Below are 23,252 nucleotides of genomic sequence, written 5' to 3'. Positions count from 1 at the left end.
CGCCTAAGGCCTTATGCACATGAACGTGTGCCGGCCTTGCCTGTGCGGTCTGCAACCGTGTGCCCACCATCTGTGAATGCTCACCCATTCACTTGAATGGGGTCTGCCATGCGAATCCAAAGGTCTCACCGCAAAAAAGTAGTGCATACGGTCCGTCTTGGTCAGTGTTTGATCAGTGATTTGTGAAGCCTACACAGAGATGAGGTATAACGGAGAGATTTTCTCCTGTTCTGTGTTTTGGACCTTCACTTCTGGCTTTGGCTCCCAATCTCTAATGGGAATCACTGACCAAACACTGACTGTGAAAGTGGCCAAAGGCAGGAACTGATGGCATAAGGAGCGAGTTCCGTCCTAGGGGCTCTAGATCGGAAAATAACTGATCAGTTTTATCCCCATGCTTTCTGAATGGAGAGCGATCCGTTCAGGACGTCTTCAGTTCGGTCTTTTTGACTGTTCAGGACGGAGATAATACCGCAGCATTCTACGGTTTTATCTCCGGCCCAAAAAAAAAAAAATGAAGACTTGCCTGAATGCCGGATCTGGCATTTTATTTCCATAACAATGTATTAGTGCCGGATCCGTCCTTCTGGCCTGCGCATACGCAGAAAGAAAAAAATAAAATAAATAAATGCCGGATACATTTTACCGTATGACACCGGAAAGACGGAGCCGGCATTTCGATGCCTTTTTTTTGACTGATTAGTCTGACAAATGCCATCAGTTGACATACGTTTGAACTGCTTGGCGGATCGCTCTGCCACAAGTGTGAAAGTACCCTAAGGTGCTGTAAGTTTGGGGCAGCGGACCAGTGTCCGCTCTGGGAAACGCAGCAGTTACCTGCACATGTCCCAGACCGAACACTCGTGTGAAATAAGCCTTAATAATCCCCTCCAGCTTTGTCTTGAGTTTGGCTTGCTCTTGCTGTACAGCGGACAGGCCTAGACTAGTACTTGCTGATTCTGTACACGTCATGCATGCAGGCGGTATGACCGTTGTATACCGCCATACAGGCTCCTTATGGTGCCGTATACAGAACTAGTCAGGGGAGAAAACCTTTGTACATAAAGTGTGCCATGCAGTGCCTCGTACAGAATCAAACACAAATATCCTCTGTATGAAATTGGAGGTATGCAGAGTTACGTTAGAGGCCCTGTACGCCTGAATGGGGGCCCTGTTATGGCTCTGTGCAAAACAGAACTGTAATGCCGCCATGTGCATGATGTCTTGTGTGGTGCTAGAAAGAGGGATCTCGTCTGCGACACTTTGGGCCTATTATAGACCCTCCAAATGTCACCTGGTAGCCTGTGTTCACATCTGCATTGTGGGTTCCATTCTAGACAGAAACCACAATGCAGTGCAGGATCCCTAGCATGACGGATACTGATGGCATCTGACGGAACCCACTGACTTATAATGGGGTATTTTGGGTTCCACTATGGGTGACTGTTGGCTTAACAAAAATTGTGACAGAATCAATTTGAACAAAGTTTTAGAAATATTTAAAGGGACTCTGTCACCAGTTTCTGACCCCCACTTTTAAAAATCTGGTTCTGTGCATGGAGCCCTTGTGATTACTATTGTGGTCTTATAAGCTAAATCTGCTGGCTCATTTAGTTAAAAAAAACGTTTTATCTAACCTGTCAGTCATCTTGTTAAGGTGCCCAGGGCGTTGCTCATGGCCTGAAGATGCCGCCCGCCGCCGTTGGTGCCCAGCTCCTCCTCTGCTCTCATCAGCGCCGCCTGAAAATACTTAGATACGCCTCCGGCTCTCCCTCACTCCCCCCGCCTTCTTTTCTAAGATCCCGCGCGTGCGCACAGGCCTGTGCCTGATGCGCCCGTGCGGACTTTTCCGTTCAGCCTCATTGAGCGAAGTGCGCATGCGCGGGCACTTCGCTCAACCTCCCGATAACGCGAACACTTCCGCACGTGCGGGATCTTAGAAAAGAAGGAGGGGGGAGTGAGGGAGAGCCGGAGGCGTATCTAAGTATTTTCAGGCGGCACTGATGAGAGCAGAGGAGGAGCTGGGCACCAACGGCGGCGGGCGGCATCTTCAGGCCATGAGCAACGCCCTGGGCACCTTAACAAGATGACTGACAGGTTAGATAAAACGTTTTTTTAACAAAATGAGCCAGCAGATTTAGCTTATAAGACCACAATAGGAATCACAAGGGCTCCATGCACAGAACCAGATTTTTAAAAGTGGGGGTCAGAAACCGGTGACAGAGTCCCTTTAAGAAGAAAAGGCGGAAAAGGAAATGCGTATGTAATAACTAGACATGTGAAAAATTGAGTCTTGGGAGCAGCGCTGCCGTGACCGTACTGTCCACTGCAAGATTGATGGGGCCAACTTTCAGTAAGGGAGATACACCAGAACAGCTGATTGGCTGGGTGTCGGACCCCCACCGATCAGCTATGGATGTCCTATTCTGAGGATAGCCCAGAAACTCCAATGAAGGCTATGTACACCTGTGGGGGCACATTTTTATTATTATTTCATTGTACTCATTTTGAGCTATAAATCATTTTTTAAATTGGTCTTTCATAAAAATATTGAGCCCTTTGCTCTGTGCAGGGCTCAGATGCTCTAGTACAGGGGTCAGCAACCTCCGGCACTCCAACTGTGGTGAAACTACATCTCCCAGCATGCTCCTTCCACTTGTGTGGGAGTTTAGAGAAAAGCCAAGCTTGGCTCTAGTAGCAGGAAATGAATTTTGTCTCTGCTCAGCTGACGGCGCCTTATCTTTGATCTCTGACCTTATTAACCATCAGTATAGTTCAGTTATTATCTTACTGAAATTCCAATATTCATTTTTATGATCTATTTAAAAAAAAAAACAGACTTGAAATTGGTTTTTTATTACAAATGTAACTCTGTTTGTCTTCTGCAGCCTGCATGTATTCTTGTATGTTGCAGTCTGCTCGGCACTGTTCAGTGTGAACTCTGTCAGGGGAGCTCTCTCCAGAATGTATGAGAAAAGGTTCAGGAAGCAGAAGACAAGCAAAATGTTTAATAAAACCAAACTATACAAATTAATTTTTAGCTGAAAGACCAAAAGCCTTGACTTTGCTGCTCCAGCCCCTGTGCTCCTGCAGGTTTCAGACCACTACCACATGTCCTCTGGAGATGGCGTGTTGTATAGAAGAACGACGCAGCGTTTACAACTGATCACGCCTTATCCATTATTAATGTCTGTGCAGCTGAATCCGTTCCAAAAATCCTTTCCGCTAAGTGTTGTGTTTCCTGTCATGGGCGTCTCTTCACATGATGTTTTCTCACCGATGTTCTTGGAAAGGAAATGGTTTTTCTCTTCATTTTCAATCAATATCTTCTGTGACTTTTTGATAATTCACTCAACTAGACCTGATTTTGTGAAAATATATATATATATATAATATATATATATATATATATATATATATATATATATATATTTTTTTTTATATTTTTTTTTTCAGCCAACATTTAAAGCGTGACACGTAGGTGAGCGGTACTTCCACCATTCATCAGCATGTCCTACACCAGGGGTCAGTAACCTCCGGCACTCCAGCTGCTGTCAAGATACAACTCCCAGCATACTCCATACATTTCTGTGAGAGTTCCTGGAACAGCATCGAAAGGCATGCATGCTGGGAGTTGTAGTTTCACAACAACTAGTGTACCAAAAGTTGCTGTCTGTCCTACACCTTCAGCAGCTGTCGGATGAACGCTGGCTAAGATTTCTTCTGGCGCCTCTCAATTCCTAGAGAAAAGCATGTGGTTCATACCCAGGGAATGCAGCGTTTTTTTTTTTTTTTTTTTTTTATACAAACAGGGCCTGGAGCCTTCCCCTTTCCTCCCCCCTCAAAAAAGACACAAGAACTATACAACATAAAACATAGGCCACATTTAATAATGTGAGTGCATCTAGATTTTGGCGTAAATAAGTAACCTTTATGTATATATCAAGGGGAGAAAAAGAACTGGATCGCACATCCACAGGCTATGCTTTGATCTAATTAAACTCGCTTCTCAGCACAATATTAAGTGTACAGCCCCCTATACTGCATGCTGTACCAGAGGCATTAGTGTACATTTTGATCAAAAGGCATAAGCCCACCCACCACGCCAAGGTTACCTCTAAGATCTGCTGTTTTCTCGCAGCATACCAAGCACAGAGCCGTGCATTGCAGCCCAGGCCCATTCACTTGAATGGAACTGAGCTGCACCTAGACCATGTGACCAATGAACGTGACATCACTGGCCTAGGTAGTGGGAGGTGGCGCTCACCGGAACACAGCGGTCTCTGCAGACAGTCGATCAGCAGGGCTGGGAGGAGACGTACCCAAGATATTCATATTGAGGACCTGGTCTGAGCACAGACCATCAATATTAAATTCTTTGAAAACCCCTTTTAATGGTGTGTTGTTGTTTTTTGTCATTGTTTTGTTGTGTAACATTTTGTACATGCGAGTTTTTAAGCCCCATTGAGAAGCCTGAAAAAGATAGTCATGCCCAGAACATGGGGAGTTTGTAAAAAAAACAAGAAAAAAAAAACACTACACAAACCAAAATGCTGTGTTCTTACACTTTACAATACTTTGCTGTATACTTTGAATTATCCTCTGGACACAATGTGCGGGTCATTTATTAAGAGGGTTTAGTTTTGTTGTTAAAAAAAAATTGTAAGACCCCCCCCTTATATTTAGCTTTTATTTTGCCCACACCACAGGGGAGTATCGGGGCCGGGCTATCGGCCTTGGAAAATTCACTAACATTTTAGTCTGTTTTCGGGGGTAAATGACGATTGATAACTTCCCCAGTCAGGGACTGGAATAGGTCTCAATTCAGGAGCACGGACTGGTGGAGGGTGTGCCTAATTTCTGACGAGGCACATCCTCCGGGTATTGCAGGGGATATCAAAGACCAGTGTAAAATGCCGGTCTCCATCAGTGACCCCCTAATGCAGGTTGGGGTTGAGGAGCCCTAATGGCTGATTGCACATGAGCGGTTCTCGCGCCGGCATTTATTCAGAGGAGCCACTGATGCATAGTAATGAGCCGGCAATTGCAGACTGTATAAATGTTAGCTCCTCTAGTCATTGTTATGCACCATTGCTTTAGTGATTGAGCATCTGAGCTTTACCTCGTGTGTGTGACATTACCCATCGCCGGTGCAGACGTGGCTGGACTGGAACATGCATGGAAGATAATGATTTCACAGCCATACATTAAATATTATGGTGCATATTTTTGGGTCCCCTATCAAGCGTGTAAAAAGAATGTATAACGAAAGAATAGTGGTCCAAAATTGGCCGTCTTTTGGATTTTTCCCTTTAGGCATCCTCCACCTCCACAATCGGCTGTTGGTATGCTCCAGAAGCGGAACTCTCCATCCACTGTGGCTGTGCCAGTGTAGTGCGGCGCAGCACCCATTCAAGTGAATGGGAGTTGAGCTGCAGTATGCCTGCATTGCCAGTGGCTGCTGAGAACAGCCAGTTGGTGGGGGTACAGTGTTGGACCCCCACTAATCTGATAATGATGATGGCTTATCAGTATCTAAATAAGAGTGGAAAACCCCTTTAAGAGGTTAAAAAAACAAAACAAAAAAAACATTCTCCTACCTGAGGGGTTTTCTAGCCTCCAACCTTAGGACAGTATTGAACATGATGCACTCACCTGCTCCCCAACACTCCAATTTGGTGCCAAGTCTCCAGTCTGTGCCCCTTTAGGTCGCTGACATGCAAATGTTCTGATGGGTCACATGCCACTTTAGCCATTCACTCAGTCCCTGAGTGGCACATCACTACTTGGTCCCTGAGCTCTGCTGCTATGTCTCCCATACACTATACACAGAGGAAGAGGAGATTCTGCTTCCCTGTCTCTCTGTAGCACGCCCTCAGAAGCAGTGTAGCTGTGAATCCAGCACTGGGGTGCCACAGTACAACATCTCTTAGCTCATTTATGGTTTCCAAGTGGGGTTTTGGTATTTAACTGCTCTTTTTTTGCCTCCGATATGTTCTAACGTTGTAGTGTAGATCATGTAGAGCTATGTTTTCCCTAGGAGAAGATGCTTTGAATATTTTATATCGGTTGAAGCGGGAGGAAAGGCAAAGTAGCACCAGGGAAAAATAAACCTAATGGATTCTGAGGTTGCAGTCCAGATAAATAGTAATTCTCCTTTTTATTTTTTTTCAGTCAAAAGACAAAATGATGAGAGGATCCCGGCGTGGCTGTGTGCGTCTCAGGGTAAGTACGGTCACCCCCCCCCCCCCCTCATGCAAATCTTGAAATGTCATTTTGAAGAAAGTGTTTTATCCGATGCAGATCTCGTCTGAATATCCTTAATGGCCAGGGAAGTAAAGTAGTCGTCCTCTCTCCTGCTCCGCATTTCCTGTGTAACTGATCATTCATGGCGCTTATGAGCTATGGACGGTCACCAAGGACCGACCATATGTGATTTATGACCATAGTCAGCAATTAGTGTCTTGGTGTGCAGCTGCTTAGACATGCCTAATGTTTTTAAAGGGGCTGTCCAGATTAAAATAAAAAGTTCAATAATCAGTATAACAATTAAAGACGGTCAGCATTGGGCTGCAGTGGTCACATCATCAGCACAGCCAAGAAGAGGACGTCATGGCCGCAGCGATGGGAAGAACCAGAGTGGTGGTGCTGGAATGCATTTCATGATATTAACCCCTTCCCTGCCATTTTTTTTATTTTAACTCGGACAGCCCCTTTAAGCAGGGTACAACCTTGCTAGATATCATTTTTGGGAACCCCGGCAATCGGCTCCAGAGTTTATTGAAATCAACGGTGAGTCCATGTAATGCATGATGTGTTGGGTCCTTCAGAACGATTTGATACATATGCAAATTAACCCGAGATGAGTCCTGTACATGACATGAGTCAGGGACAGGACTCATCTCGGGTTAATTTGCATATGTATCAAATCGGTTTTTTTTCCCACAATAAAAGCACACAGAGCTATGGGGACTGGGTATTGCGGATGTGCTAGCGGTGATCTAGCAACCCATGTCCTCAGCTCTATACCCAAAATCCTGGTGACAGGTTCCCTTTAAAATGGCTGCCACAATGTGAATAGGACTTTTTGCCTCCACATCCAGAGCTGCCTAGGGGGTTAAAGGGACAGGGCCTCAATATACACTATACTGCTGTACAATGATGTGATTCTGCCTACAATTTACCATCATGGCTGAGCAGCCTGACAGGAACACTCATGAATGTGTAGTATAGGAAAGTGCCAGAGCGTAGTGAGGCCCTGCAAGTGGAGCCAGCCAGTCCTGCTCACGTTCTATGACACGTTGCTGACGGCCATTTTAAATCCTTCCTGGAGAACCCATTGAATAGTTGAGTGTTCAAGAGATTGGAGGATGACCAAGAAAAATGTCAATGGCTTATAATATTGTATATTTAATTTTTAAATCAAGTAATTTTTTATTTCAAGATTTAACAGAATACTATTTCTAACGACGTGGCCTAAGATTAGAGGGGTCCTGTATTTTCTGCCCTTTTTGGGCTATTTAACACTTGTCCATTTTCATTATATGTAATTCAAAACTAGGAGTGATTCCAACGGCAGAGGGGCAAAAATTTCCATTATACTTTTTATTTATGTCCCACTCCTGTATTTTGGCTTCCAAAAACTTCTGCACAATACTGTAATGAGAATGAGGCCTTATGCTGCTGCAAGTAAAGTGACACAACCTGCTCTTATCCACACACTGATCCTGTATAGCTGCAGAGTCCTCCTTCTTTCATTAATGGTAGGGATGTACATTTCTAGGATGTTTTCTACAGTCAGTAGGACAGAAGCTGTTTAAAGGGGTTGTCAGAGTTATGGGGAAAAAAAACAAAAAACAACTCTTAACTCATCAGGACATACATATACATTAGTTAAGCTTGATTTCATCAAGTAAAAACCCCACACTTACACCTTTTCATGGTTCTGTTATTGCTTTGTTTCCATGCTGAGGGGGCGTGTACCGACACAGCCTGAGCTCTGCCTCATGAATATTTCTGGGCGTGAACAACCTGACCTTTCCCTCACCCTGCTCTGCACTTTGCATAAAAAATAAATAAAAATAAACACATGATCATCCCCTGGAGCTCACACTGGCAGAAGATCTTCCTGCACATTGCAAGGACGGATCTGTCTATCCGCTTGTCATACGGATGGAAGGATCCGTCTGGTAGTCTTTTCCACAGTTTTCCTGGTCACAGACCGGAAGGACGAATCCGTCCTTCAGTTGTTTTGCAATGCCGGATCCAGCAGAAAGTTCCGTCGTCAGAGCTGCCTGCCGGATCTGCTGATCAGTCTACCAACTTGTCATGCGGATGGACGGATCAGTCTGGCAGTCTTTTCCACAGTTTTCATGGTCTGCGCATGCGCAGACCGGAATGACTGATTCGTCCTTCAGTTTTGCAATGCCGGATCCGGCAGGCAGTTCTGTCGTCGGAACTTCTCACCAGATCACTCTGCTGCAAGTGTGAAAGTAGACTTAGTCCTGCGACCTCTCACTGTGCGCTGCCGTGCTCAGAGCTCCGCCCCTGTCCCCATTATAGTCAATGGGGACGAAGCTGCAGTCCTGCCGCTAGTGTGACAGTATCTGTATGTAAGCAATATCTATATTATTCTAATATATATTCAATATGGATATTGCTTAGATAAATATATATATTTGTGGCAGATATGGATTATATATAGCTATTTCAATAAATATGATGGCCAATTATATATTTATTCTTCCCAGGGGTGGTAACTGTAAAATGTGTAGTTGTGAAGGGTAACATGGCTGTAAGTACGATCCCCAGACGCAGAGGGGATCACGCTAACTCTAGCCCAGTGAGTGCAGGAGGGAGAAACATGCCCTGTTGCCGGAGAAGAGATCACCTCGGCTCTGGTATGTACTGCACATGAGCGACCGCATACCATCGCCGAGGCAGTGTTAGAAGAGCCGGAGAGAGGAGGGAACCAGAGGCTCTGACGTCTCGTTTACAGAGCCTGGCCGCTCCCTCAAGCACGGAGAAGCCTGTAAACGAGACGTCAGCACCAGAGCCGGCTTGCTGACGTCGGGGGTCACATGACCCATAAGTGAACTGGCCAAATGGGGAAAGATAGCTAATGTAAGTGATTAGAAGAAACTTTCAATAGAATATAATAAAAGAGTAATTAGAAGGAATTTATTTAGGTCTGATAACCCCTTTAGGCCTCTTTCACATTTGCGTTCTTTTCTTCCGGCATAGAGTTCAGTCGTCGGGGCTCTATGCCGGAAGAATCCTGATCAGGTTTCCCCATGCATTCTGAATGGAGAGAAATCCGTTCAGGATGCATCAGGATGTCTTCAGTTCCGGAACATTTTTTGGCCGGAGAAAATACTGCAGCATGCTGCGCTTTTTGCTCCGGCCAAAAATCCTGAAGACTTGCCGCAAGGCCGGATCCGGAATGAATGCCCATTGAAAGGCATTGCCGGATCCGACGTTTAGCTTTTTCTGAATGGTTACCATGGCTGCCGGGACGCTAAAGTCCTGGCAGCCATGGTAAAGTGTAGCGGGGAGCGGGGGAGCAGCATACTTACCGTCCGTGCGGCGCTCCAGAGTGACTTAAGGGCGCCCCACGCGCATGGATGACGTGATCTCATGGCACGTCATCCATGCGCATGGGGCGCTCTGACGTCACTCTGGAGCGCCCCGGGAGCCGCGCGGACTGTAAGTATACCGCTCCCCGCTCCTACTATGGCAACCGGGACTTTAATAGCGTCTTGGCTGCCATAGTAACACTGAACGCATTTTGAAGACGGATCAGTCTTCAAATGCTTTCAGTACACTTGCGTTTTTCCGGATCCGGCGTGTAATTCCGGCAAGTGGAGTACATGCCGGATCTGGACAACGCAAGTGTGAAAGAGGCCTTAAGCAGACGCTGAACAACGAGGCCAATGTCCCGTTTTTAGCACAGTCATCAGTCTGCATCAATTTTTTTTTTTTTCTAATTTCTCTTCGATTCTAGAGAGGGGAGTAAAACGGACAAGAGAAGGATATGTTCTATAATTTGCAGAACAGGAAGAGATCTGTGTGCACATGTTTTTGCAACTGATAGAAATAAATGGGTCCTTGTGTGATCCACCAAAAATGTGGGTTGAACGCAGATTAAAAATACGCCAGTTGTAGATGGGGATAAGCGAATAGACTCGCATAAAACTGTTCCAGTACTGTACGGAGCAAGTGTTCCGTACATTATTAGAATGTATTGGCTCCGATGAGCCGAAGTATTTACTTCGCAAAGTCTCGCGAGACTTGGCATAATTGATTTCTACTGTAAAAAAACATTTGCCAAACTCCGGTTCGGTTCCAAGGTACAACTTGGAACCGAACCAGAGTTCGGGAAATGGTTCTTTTACAGTATAAATAAATTGCTGAAGTTATTATGTGAAGTCTCATCAGAGCCAATACATTCTAATGCTGTACGGAGCGCTCTCTCCGTACAGTAATGAAACATCCGAAGTTGATTCGCTCATCCCTAATTGTAGAATGTAATATCTTGATGCTTCGTAAACTGGGTGTCTGTGAACTTGTAAGTAGAACCACATGGATGCATCGACTACTTGCAAATCTCCGTCTTCGGTTGTTAGAAGCATCTGAATAGACATGTATATCTGGGAGGACCAAGTGACGGCTGATGTGGCCAGCTTTACTGCTTCCTCTAGTTGCCTGTTAAAATGGCTGTTCCGTGGTTTTAATATTGATGATTTACAGTCAGGTCCATAAATATTGGGACACGGACACAATTCTAAAATTTTTGGCTCTATACACCACCACAATGGATTTGAAATGAAACTAACAAGATGTGCTTTACCTGCAGACTGTCAGCTTTACCTGCAGACTGTCAGCTTTACCTGCAGACTGTCAGCTTTACCTGCAGACTGTCAGCTTTACCTGCAGACTGTCAGCTTTACCTGCAGACTGTCGGCTTTACCTGCAGACTGTCGGCTTTACCTGCAGACTGTCGGCTTTACCTGCAGACTGTCGGCTTTACCTGCAGACTGTCGGCTTTACCTGCAGACTGTCGGCTTTACCTGCAGACTGTCGGCTTTACCTGCAGACTGTCGGCTTTACCTGCAGACTGTCGGCTTTGCCTGCAGACTGTCAGCTTTGCCCGCAGACTGTCGGCTTTACCTGCAGACTGTCGGCTTTAACTGCAGACTGTCGGCTTCGCCTGCAGACTGTCGGCTTAGCCTGCAGACTGTCGGCTTTACCTGCAGACTGTCGGCTTTACCTGCAGACTGTCGGCTTTACCTGCAGACTGTCGGCTTTACCTGCAGACTGTCGGCTTTACCTGCAGACTGTCGGCTTTACCTGCAGACTGTCGGCTTTACCTGCAGACTGTCGGCTTTACCTGCAGACTGTCGGCTTTACCTGCAGACTGTCGGCTTTACCTGCAGACTGTCGGCTTTACCTGCAGACTGTCGGCTTTACCTGCAGACTGTCGGCTTTACCTGCAGACTGTCGGCTTTACCTGCAGACTGTCGGCTTTACCTGCAGACTGTCGGCTTTACCTGCAGACTGTCGGCTTTACCTGCAGACTGTCGGCTTTACCTGCAGACTGTCGGCTTTACCTGCAGACTGTCGGCTTTACCTGCAGACTGTCGGCTTTACCTGCAGACTGTCGGCTTTACCTGCAGACTGTCGGCTTTACCTGCAGACTGTCGGCTTACCTGCAGACTGTCGGCTTTACCTGCAGACTGTCGGCTTTACCTGCAGACTGTCGGCTTTACCTGCAGACTGTCGGCTTTACCTGCAGACTGTCGGCTTTACCTGCAGACTGTCGGCTTTACCTGCAGACTGTCGGCTTTACCTGCAGACTGTCGGCTTTACCTGCAGACTGTCGGCTTTACCTGCAGACTGTCGGCTTTACCTGCAGACTGTCGGCTTTACCTGCAGACTGTCGGCTTTACCTGCAGACTGTCGGCTTTACCTGCAGACTGTCGGCTTTACCTGCAGACTGTCGGCTTTACCTGCAGACTGTCGGCTTTACCTGCAGACTGTCGGCTTTACCTGCAGACTGTCGGCTTTACCTGCAGACTGTCGGCTTTACCTGCAGACTGTCGGCTTTACCTGCAGACTGTCGGCTTTACCTGCAGACTGTCGGCTTTACCTGCAGACTGTCGGCTTTAATTTGAGGGAATTTACATCCATATAAGGGTGAACGGTGCAGGAATTACAGCAGTTGCATATGTGTCTCCCACTTGTTAAGGGACCAAAAGTAATGGGACAATTGTCCTCTCGGCTGTCCCATGGCCGGTGTGTGTTATTCCCTCATTATCCCAATTACAATGAGCAGATACAAGGTCCAGAGGTCATCTCCAGTCTGATATCTGCATTTGGAATCTGTTGCCGTCAACTCTCAAGATGAGATCCAAAGAGCTGTCACTATCAGTGAAGCCATCATTAGGCTGAAAAAACTAAACAAACCCATCAGAGAGATAGCAAAAACATTAGGCCTGGCCAAAACAACTGTTTGGAACATTCTTAAAAAGAAGGAACGCACCGGTGAGCTCAGCAACACCAAAACACCCGGAAGACCCCGGAAAACAACTGTGGTGGATGACCGAAGAATTCTTTCCCTGGTGAAGAAAACACCCTTCACCACAGTTGGCCGGATCAAGAACACTCTCCAGGAGGTAGGTGTATGTGTGTCAAAGTCACCAATCAGGAGAAGACTTCACCAGAGTGAATACAGAGGGTTCACCACAAGATGGAAACCATTGGTGAGCCTCAAAAACAGGAAGGCCAGATTAGAGTTTGCCAAACGACATCTAAAAAAGCCTTCACCGTTCTGGAACAACATCCTATGGACAGAGGAGACCAAGATCAACTTGTACCAGAGCGATGGGAAGAGAAGAGTATGGAGAAGGAAAGAAGCTGCTCATGAGCCTAAGCATACCACCTCATCAGTGAAGCATGGTGGTGGCAGTGTCATGGCGTGGGCATGTATGGCGGCCAATGGAACTGCTTCTCCTGTAGTTATTGATGATGTGACTGCTGACAAAAGCAGCAGGATGAATTCTGAAGGGTTTGGGACAATATTATCTGCTCATATTCAGCCAAATGCTTCAGAACTCATTGGACGGCGCTTCACAGGGCAGATGGACAATGACCCAAAGCATACTGCAAAAGCAACCAAAGAGTTTTTTAAGGGAAAGAAGTGGAATGTTCTGCAATGGCCGAGTCAATCACCGGACCTGAATCCGATTGAGCATTTCACTTACTGAAGACAAAACTGAAGGGAAAATGCCCCAAGAACAAGCAGGAACTGAAGACAGTTGCAGTAGAGGCCGGGCAGAGCGTCACCAGGGATGAGACCAGCGTCTGGGGATGTCTATGCGTTCCAGACTTCAGGCTGTAATTGACTGCAAAGGATTTGCAACCAAGTATTAAAAAGTGAAAGTTTGATTTATGATTATTATTCTGTCCCATTACTTCTGGTCCCTTAACAAGTGGGAGGCACAGATGCAACTGCTGTAATTCCGACACCGTTCACCGGATCTGGATGTAAATTCCCTCAAATTAAGGCTACTTTCACACTTGCGTTCGTCGGTTCGCTCGTGAGCTCCGTTTGAAGGAGCTCACGAGCGGACCCGAACGCCTCCGTCCAGCCCTGATGCAGTCTGAATGGAGCGGATCCGCTCAGACTGCATCAGTCTGGCGGCGTTCAGCCTCCGCTCCGCACGGCCAGGCAGACAGCTGAACGCTGCTTGCAGCGTTCAGCTGTCCGCCTGGCCGTGCGGAGGCGAGCGGATCCGTTCAGACTTACAATGTAAGTCAATGGGAACGGATCCGCTTGAAGATGACACCATATGGCTCAATCTTCAAGCGGATCCGTCCCCCATTGACTTTACATTGAAAGTCTGAACGGATCCGCTCAGGCTGCTTTCACACTTAGAATTTTTTCTAAGTTATTAATGCAGACGGATCCGTTCAGAACGGATCCGATCAAGCGCAAGTGTGAAAGTAGCCTAAAGCGGACAGTCTGCGGGTAAAGCTGACAGTCTGCGGGTAAAGCTGACAGTCTGCGGGTGAAGCCGACAGTCTGCAGGTACAGCTGACAGTCTGCGGGTAAAGCACATGTTGTTCGTTTCATTTCAGATCCATTGTGGTGGTGTATAGAGCCAAAGATGTTAGAATTGTGTCGATGTCCCAATATTTATGGACCTGACTGTATCCTCAGGATAGTTAGTTCACAGGGGATCACAGCACTCGGCAGATAACTGGCAGAGAAATGGGTGCTGGTCCCTTTTTATCCCTGACTCCACCGCAGGAATTCTTCAGATAATCCGAGTTTCTGACAGCACACCACATGAAATTTTCAATACAATTAATGTTTTATTCAGCCGGACATCACATCATTTTGAAAAGCAACGTTTCGGGCTTACATATTATGCCCTTCATCAGGCTTGTTTCTGATAAAAGTGTATATATGGAACCGGCGTGCCCGTTCCATATATACGGTACACTTTTATCAGACATGGCCTGATGAAGGGCATAATATGTAAGCCCGAAACGTTGCTTTTCAAAATGATGTGATGTCCGGCTGAATAAAACATTAATTGTATTGAAAATTTCATGTGGTGTGCTGTCAGAAACCGATTGATTATCTGTATCCGCAGGATAGGTTATCAATATCAGATTGTCTGGCACCCCCGCCGATCAGCTGGTTGAAGAATATGCTGCACTCCTTGCGAGCGCAGCCTTGTCTTTGTTGTTTACTTGCTCGCTGTCGCAGCACAGTGGTGAGCAGGTGTAACTACAAGCCGTGCCATTCATTTTAAAGGGACAGCTCGTTCCTATTAAAGTGTATACTACAGGGCCGTCCCATAGAAGTGAATTGGACGGCTTGTAATTGCACCCGCTCGCCACTGCTCTGTCACCGGTGAGGAGACAAACGAGGGAAGGCCGCGCTTGCACAGAGAGTGGCCTTCTCTTCAGCCAGATGATCGGCGGGGGTGCCTATGTTGTTTGTTGGGTGTCTTGCAGCACATTTCACTTATTATCAGGAAGAGCATTCGTTCCCGATAATCGGCCTGACAATCGGGCCCTGCAGACCCGCCTTAACATACGAATTTTGGTGTGGAAATAGCTGTGAATGAAAACAATGGAGAAAATCTGCAGCGGGCGTAGAACATGCTGCACGTGGTTTAGGCTTTGAGTGAAAGGGTCTGCTGCTGTTTTTCTAGAATCAGAGCGACCTCTATCCCGGGGCTGTATCCGATATTGCAGATCAAATCCATTACAGTGAAAGAGGCTGAACAGTAATCCCTTTAACCCCCATCCCCCTGCGCTGTACTTTGTGGCAGAATTTTGGTGCAGATTCTACACTTGATAGGGTCTTATGCAAAGACATCCCTGCTTCATATCTCTGCAAAACCAGCCAGAAACACCCTCTGGGGGACTAGGAAAGCTGGGTGAGCGCTGCTCTGAAGTACCCAGCAAGAGGCTGATTGAACTTTTACTGGAATCTTTGACAAACAAGAACTTTTCCCCATTTCGTGAACGTTTTCCAGAGGCCATGTTCCAGCCACACAACTTGGCCTTTACAACCTTGCACGCTATGTCTCCAGTTCAGTGGCGTTATGCCAGGAAGGCGGTCATGTGCCATATTGCTGTCCTCTCAGATTTACTCACTGGAAGCTATGATAATTGCAAATTCCTTGTGCCTGGTCCCCCCCCCCCTCCTGTCTGCTGTACTGCAGTGCTGTAGTAATACCGTATGTACTGCTGATGTCACTGCTACTCCGCTCAGCAATCTGCTCTTTGTTCCACAGGGGGCCGTGATTGGCATCGACGACGAGGACGACAGCACCTTTACTATAACGGTCGATCAGAAAACCTTTCATTTTCAGGGTGAGCATAAATCTACCTGCCTGTTTGTGTCAGTGTTGTGCGCCACCTCCCTGTCTCCGACGGCTCCTGCCCCTTGGCTGTAGATGCTGGGATGGGATAGCACGTTCTGCAGTGGAGACTAACACAGGACTGGAGGAATCTCCTATTTTACAAGTCTCAGACTCCGGCATCCACCGTTTGCTGGGGAAAGTGCCTGCAGAGCCTTTGTGTTGGAAGAAAGCCGGAACTGGGCTTTTTTGTCTTGCATTACTTTACCTGCTGTTGCCTTTTTAAGGTGGAGTTTTGCTTCAAGACTTTGAGTGTTTTTTTTATTTTCCCCCCCCCCTCTGTCTTTCATCTGCACACCTTGTCACCATTTCTCTGCTTTCCTAACCATTTCCGACCATAACTTCACAAATCAATGCCTTCTGTCACGGCTATGTTTCGGCATTGCATGCTGTGGCTGAACCGTAGAAAGGGTAAGAAGATGCAACTCTTCCTGTAGTCCGCTCCGTGCGCCAGCATGCCATGCACATGGATGCGGTCCCGGGGCTTTACATGAGGGGGTTCGGCTCCTCTTTGGGCATGTGAAATAGATTGCTAAATGCTCTTGACAGGAATGTTTTCACCTCTGGTTATTAAACCGTTATCCTGCTCATAATTCAAGGTAAGTCACTGCGTATGAAAGAGGATTTCGGGTTCACTTACTTAGGTTTGTCGGATTTTCTTGCTTGGGTTGATATTCTGTGGTGCATTGGACCCCGAGATCTGGGCTCATAATCATTTTCTGCATAGCAGCAACCATAGAACAGCCCAATATTCTCCATCGTACGTTAGACCGGTGGATTCCTGCAGCCCTCGGTGTGTTGGGGGATACTCGGGGCTTCTGTCTTGCTGACCCATACCCCACTGCACCTGGATGTTATGGGACAATGGTCAGCCAAACTTAGCTGTAGGCCCCCATCCACCTGATGGAGGCCAAGGATTGGGGAAGCATATGTCGGCATACCTTACGGTGCATTTTTTTAAATTGTGGACAATATACAAGATATGGCTATATAATGGCAGATGTCGGGGAATACTCCTGACATATCCCTCGGCTCTAACAAGATGTGTACAGGGCCTTAAAGGGGTTGACACCTCTGGGACATTGATGAGATATTTCTAGGATATGCCAGGTAGGTGTGGGTCCCACTCCTATGTAGATAACACGGTCTCCGAAATGAAGGAGAATGCACTGCGCATGTGCAGCATGTTCTCCATTCATCACAGTGGGAAGGTCCGGAAATAGCAGAGCCATGAACAGAGGGTGACCATTGCAAAGGGTGAAATGCCTGGTAGAACTCCGCAGCATAAATTAACATTTGAACCTCACATCAATTTACTTTTTATTTATTATTATTTATTTATGTCCAGTGTGGACAGAGTAGAATATTTATTTTTCAAGAAGGGATGACTTCACCGATTCTCCTCTGCCCCTGTTCCAAAGCTTCCTAGTTCCCCCGCTGGTCTCTACCCCCTCGTCCCTCTCGACATGGAAACGTGACAAATCAGCCAGACACTGGGACAGGTCACCCCTGATTGGCCGAGCTGTTATATGTCCTGTGTCAGGAGGTAGAACTGAGGAACAAAAAAGTTATGTTGGAAAAACACAAGTGGGTAAGAATTTAAAAAGTGTGTGTAGAAGACTTGGAGCGTTCCTCTCCAGTGTTCCAGAGAAGGGAAGAGGCAAGACTCTGCACAAAGGGGACTCCTGTATTTCTGCCCGTTTAAATGAACATATAGTTATGACACATGAGGGCTGAAGAGAAGTGCTTTATGTGACTGAACTTTGATGGGCTGAAGCCAAGCCGTCCTGTTGGAACAATTAGTTTTTTTTTCCAATTAAACCCTTATGTTGCATCCAATCCTGCCGACTGCCTACCATTTGTAAAGCTATAAAAGTGTATTTTTTTTTTTAATAGCTTTTATATATAAAACCTTGTAAATTTTGACTTGTGTTGTTGCTGGTAATTCTCATGTCCGCTTTGATTTATAATGTTGTGTGTGTGTATATGTATGTATAGATAGTTAAAGGGCATCTGTTAGTAAAGTTGTACCGATGAAACTGGCTTGAAAAAATTACGTTTTAATATATGCAACTGAGCCTCTAAGAGCAATGGGGGTGTTGTCGTTACACTTGGAGGCTCTTCTTTCTCTGAAATTGCAGCGCCCTCTGCACTGTGATTTGACAGGACCAGGAAGGTATGGGGATATTTACACTGCCTGGTCCTGTCAATCAAACTGCAGAGGACGCAGCACTAGCAGAGAGAGCAGAGCCTCTAGGTGTAACGGCAACACCCCCGTTGCTCCTAGAGGCTCATTTGCATATATTAAAACATCCTTTTTCTCAGCAGTGCGGACACATATGAACATGGGACCAACACAGATGCCTTCAGCTGCCAAGCGCTCATGTAACAGGTCAGCCAGTGTCATAGGTACAAAAAACTGCTGACAGATGCCCTTAAAAGGGGTTGGCTACTATATAAGTACTTTCCACTACAGTTGCAAGAAAAAGTATGTGAACCCTTTGGAATGATCTGGATTTCTGCACAAATTGGTCATAAAATGTAATCTGATCTTCATCTAAGTCACAACAATAGACAATCACAGTCGGCTTAACCTAATAACACACAAAGAATTAAATGTTACCATGTATTTATTGAACACACCATGTAAACATTCACAGTGCAGGTGGAAAAAGTATGTGAACCCCTAGACTAATGACATCTCCAAGAGCTATATGGAGTGAGGTGTCAGCCAACTGGAGTCCAATCAATGAGATGAGATTGGAGGTGTTGGTTACAGCTGCCCTATAAAACACACACCAGTTCTGGGTTTGCTTTTCACAAGAAGCATTGCCTGATGTGAATGATGCCTCGCACAAAAGAGCTCTCAGAAGACCTAGGATTAAGAATTGTTGACTTGCATAAAGCTGGAAAGGGTTATAAAAGTATCTCCAAAAGCCTTGCTGTCCATCAGTCCACGGTAAGACTGTCTATAAATGGAGAAAGTTCCGCACTGCTGCTACTCTCCCTAGGAGCGGCCGTCCTGTAAAGATGACTGCAAGAGCACAGCGCAGACTGCTCAATGAGGTGAAGAGGAATCCTAGAGTGTCAGCTAAAGACTTACAGAAGTCTCTGGCATATGCTGACATCCCTGTTAGCGAATCTACGATATGTAAAACACTAAACAAGAATGTATTTCATGGGAGGAGACCACAGAGGAAGCCACTGCTGTCCAAAAAACATTGCTGCACGTTTACAGTTTGCACAAGAGCACCTGGATGTTCCACAGCAGTACTGGCAAAATATTCTGTGGACAGATGACACCAAAGTGGAGTTGTTTGGAAGAAACACACAACACTATGTGTGGAGAAAAGAGGCACAGCACACCAACCTCAAAACCTCATCCCAACTGTGAGGTATGGTGGTGGGGGCATCATGGTTTGGGGCTGCTTTGCTGCGTCAGGGCCTGGACGGATTGCTATCATCGAAGGGAAAATGAATTCCCAAGTTTATCCAGACATTTAGCAGGAGAACTTAAGGCCATCTGTCCACCAGCTGAAGCTCAACAGAAGATGCAACAGGACAACGACCCAAAGCATAGAAGTAAATCAACAACAGAATGGCTTAAACAGAAGAGAATCCGCCTTCTGGAGTGGCCCAGTCAGAGTCCTGACCTCAACCCGATGGAGATGCTGTGGCAGGACCTCAAGAAAGCGATTCCCACCAGACATCCCAAGAATATTGCTGAACTGAAACCGTTCTGTAAAGAGGAATGGTCAAGAATTACTCCTGACCGTTGTGCACGTCTGATCTGCAACTACAGGAAACGTTTGGTGGAAGTTATTGCTGCCAAAGGAGGTTCAACCAGTTATTACATCCAAGGGGTCACATACTTTTTCCACCTGCGCTGTGAATGTTTACATGGTGTGTGCAATAACAACATGGTAACATTTAACTCTTTGTGTGCTATTAGGTTAAGCCGACTGTGATTGTCTATTGTTGTGACTTAGATGAAGATCAGATCACATTTTATCACCAATTTGTGCAGAAATCCATGATTCCAAAGGGTTCACATACTTTTTCTTGCAACTGTATATAGTGGGAGGTAGGGTAAAAAAAGTGTTTCCTAATATACTTCATAAAAAAAAAAAAAAAAAAAAGAATCGGAATGGTAATGTTTTTATAATGAGCCCCACTCTGCGTGTAGCAAGTTCGTCCACGGCTTTATTCTAACTGCACATGCGCTGCTTTTCCTAATAAGAGCAGCGCATGACCAGTCTGCCCCCCGCCACTGGCGCGCTTCCTGCTCTGACTCTGTCTCTACAAATCTGCTTATTCCCGTCAGATTTCGGGGCGGGAAAAAAAAAAGCATGGACGAACTGGCTGCACGCAGAGTGGGGCTCATTATAAAAACATTACCATTCAGATTTTTTTAATAAAGTATATTAGGAAACTTTTTTATTTTTTACCCTACCTCCCACTTCATAGTGGAAAGTACTTATTTAGTGGCCACCCTCTTTGTAAGGTAGTGTTTGTATATGGAGGATTATATGTAATGGGTGTTCGTCAGAGTTATTGATCACTTCAGAGACGACACCAGAATTGCTTGTTGATTTTTACCCCTTTTATTAGCAATAAGCAGAGGAGCCATTAAACATAATGGTGTGTATTCTATTGCATTATAATAAATGATGAGAGCTGTAGTTCTTGCCTTGGGTCCGGTGGTTGATGTGACCGTCCATAAATAAAAATCATCCTTGTAAGCTCCTAAGAGAAGAGGCACAACCCTATGTTCCAGAGGAAGGCGAAGAAAAACCCGGAGATCTGAGTCTCTGGGGAAAATTAAAATTATTTCCTGACCCGCACATGTGGCGATGGGAGATCACCCTGGATCACATCTGTTCCCCGACTCGGAGGACTCCAGCTGCCCATTTAACTCAATTTCCACTCTTACGTTGTCGGGTCTGATGGTGGCTGCAGGAGACGGAGGCAGAGGCGTGTGTGCGAGATTAGTGCAGAAGGGTAGCTTGACCCCAAACTTAAAATTGACGCTTTGACCCTAAATTTCTACCTTATGGTCATTCCCATATAGGATGATATCTCCCTTTTTAAGGGGTTGTGCCACTAATATAAATGTACATATAGTTCATCGAGAGGTCTTCAATGATTAAATCCTGAAGAGTGCGTCTACAAGGGACGGATACCCTGACGATTTGCTGTCGCAGGGCTGCAGTGTTTTCAGTACCAGCAAAGTGGATTAGATTTTCAGAAATGTCATCCATTAGCTGCAGAAAAAAATGCATAGCGTGCAGTGACCCGTGGCGCAGGTTTTACCTCGGCGGCATGTCAATTTATGCTGCAGATTTCATCTTCTGCAATACAGAGAAATCCACAACAAATGCAGACCCGTAACTCGGGCACATAGACCCACGGTTTAGTTTCAGATTTTGCGGTAGGAAAATCTCCGCCCCAAGTGGCAGTACCTTAAGTGTCCTAAATCTGTTCACATTCACCTTATTATAGACATGTAGTTCCTGTGTATACATAGGGCAGGGTACGTCCTAGGCCACATATAACTGGAAAAAAACAAGGGGGCAGCAACAGAACGAATAAAAAAAAATCCCAAATGACTGATCCTCTTCCCCTCTGAATGATTGGCTGTCGGCAGCATTATTTTATTATTAGTAGTATTTATACATTTTTCTTTCCAGCAGTTGTGCCGATAGCCTAGGACAGGGATGCCCAACCTGCGGCCCTCCAGCTGCTGCAAAACTACAACTCCCAGCATACTCTGACAGCCTACAACAGGACATGGTGGGAGTTGTAGTTTTACAATAGCTGGAGGGCCACAGGTTGGGCATCACTGGTCTAGGAGTTTTATTGGCCATGATGTAGAGGTTTTCAACGAGAAAAGGTTCAGTGCTCGATTGGCATTTCCTCATCAGTACTGGCGACGCTCCTTTCGCTGTGATGCGGTACAAACATGCAGAGCTGGTATGGCGCTTAGACCGCTCTTTTCAACAATATAAAAAGTCTATGAATAGGATGCATATTATTTTTTGAAGTACCCCCCCCCCCCCCTGCCAAAACGGGCTGTTCCGGTTTCTGCCTTCAGCTACTGGTCTTCTTCCATGGGCTGATGCCCGGCGCTTGTTTACTCATTTAAAAGGCATTTCACGTTGCCCGACGCAAAGTGAACTGGGACCGCACGGTTGTAATTCCAATTGATTGTCCCCCATTCAGTTGCATGTTAATGGCAGTGCAGTCCCCGTTTATACAGGCCGATGTGCTGCTGACAAACAGCGATTTTTGAGTGCCACGGAAAAGATGCGATCACCCGGGACCTTTACACCGCCCAACTTTTAGGACCAGGCATTTGTGGGAACATTTGCTCCCCATAATTCACCTGTTACTCTTCTAGTGTAGAAGGGTCCTTTTGTCTGGGTTCACACCTACACTGTTTGTTATACTACTCCATCTTGGAAACAAGGTAATGAAGATAATGGCAGTGCTGGATCCATGATATGGTAGACGCCAACGGCCCCGATGGACCCCGTTGACCATTTGTAGCTATTGTACCTATGACACTGGCTGACCTGTTACATGTGCACTTGGCAGCTGAAGGCATCTGTGTTGGTCCCATGTTTATATGTGTCCGCATTGCTGAGAAAAATGATGTTTTAATATATACAAATTAACCTCTAGGAGCAAAGGGGGCGTTACCATTGCACCTACAACTGTCTCTCCTTCTCCACTCTTACTGGACCAGACAGTAAGATCGCATCACACCTGGCCCTGAGAGTGCAGAGGATGCGGCAGCTGCAGAGAGAGCAGAGCCTCTAGGTGTAACGACAACGCCCTGTGGCTCCTAAAGACTCATTAGTGGAGGCGCAATCTCTATGCCATCGCTTGTCCCCAGGCTGTCTAGTGCTTTGCCAGCCGCACATTGCCATTAGACAGCACGATCTGCCGCCGTCAAGCGCTGATGTTTAGGCATTCTCAAAAATCAGAATTGCCCAATGAACGAGCAATTGACGGCAGTATTACACTGCAAGATTTTCGCTAAAAAAGGGTTAATGCAATTATCAGCCGAGAAATCGACCAGTGTAATACATCCTTATGGGTGCCCTACCTGCCGACATGAGGGTGCCCTACCTGCCGACATGAGGGTGCCCTACCTGCCGACATGAGGGTGCCCTACCTGCCGACATGAGGGTGCCCTACCTGCCGACATGAGGGTGCCCTACCTGCCGACATGAGGGTGCCCTACCTGCCGCATGAGGGTGCCCTACCTGCCGTCATGAGGGTGCCCTACCTGCCGACATGAGGGTG

The 23,252-nt window shown here is 46.3% G+C and overlaps 1 protein-coding gene across 4 annotated transcripts in view; it reads left to right on the top strand.

The window, feature by feature from the left end:
* Positions 1-23,252, top strand: part of OSBPL9 (oxysterol binding protein like 9) — a 104,201-nt gene that overhangs the window by 5,447 nt on the left and 75,502 nt on the right. For all 4 annotated transcript variants that reach the window (XM_044300491.1, XM_044300489.1, XM_044300490.1 and 1 more), the window contains exons 2-3: positions 6,175-6,225; positions 15,816-15,894. In XM_044300491.1, coding sequence (XP_044156426.1) covers positions 6,175-6,225; positions 15,816-15,894 — 130 coding nt within the window. The remainder of the gene's footprint in view (positions 1-6,174; positions 6,226-15,815; positions 15,895-23,252) is intronic.

The sequence above is a fragment of the Bufo gargarizans genome, chromosome 7 (genome assembly GCF_014858855.1).
Source record: "Bufo gargarizans isolate SCDJY-AF-19 chromosome 7, ASM1485885v1, whole genome shotgun sequence".
Classification (NCBI taxonomy): domain Eukaryota; kingdom Metazoa; phylum Chordata; class Amphibia; order Anura; family Bufonidae; genus Bufo; species Bufo gargarizans.
This window is presented reverse-complemented; position numbering and strand designations above follow the sequence as displayed.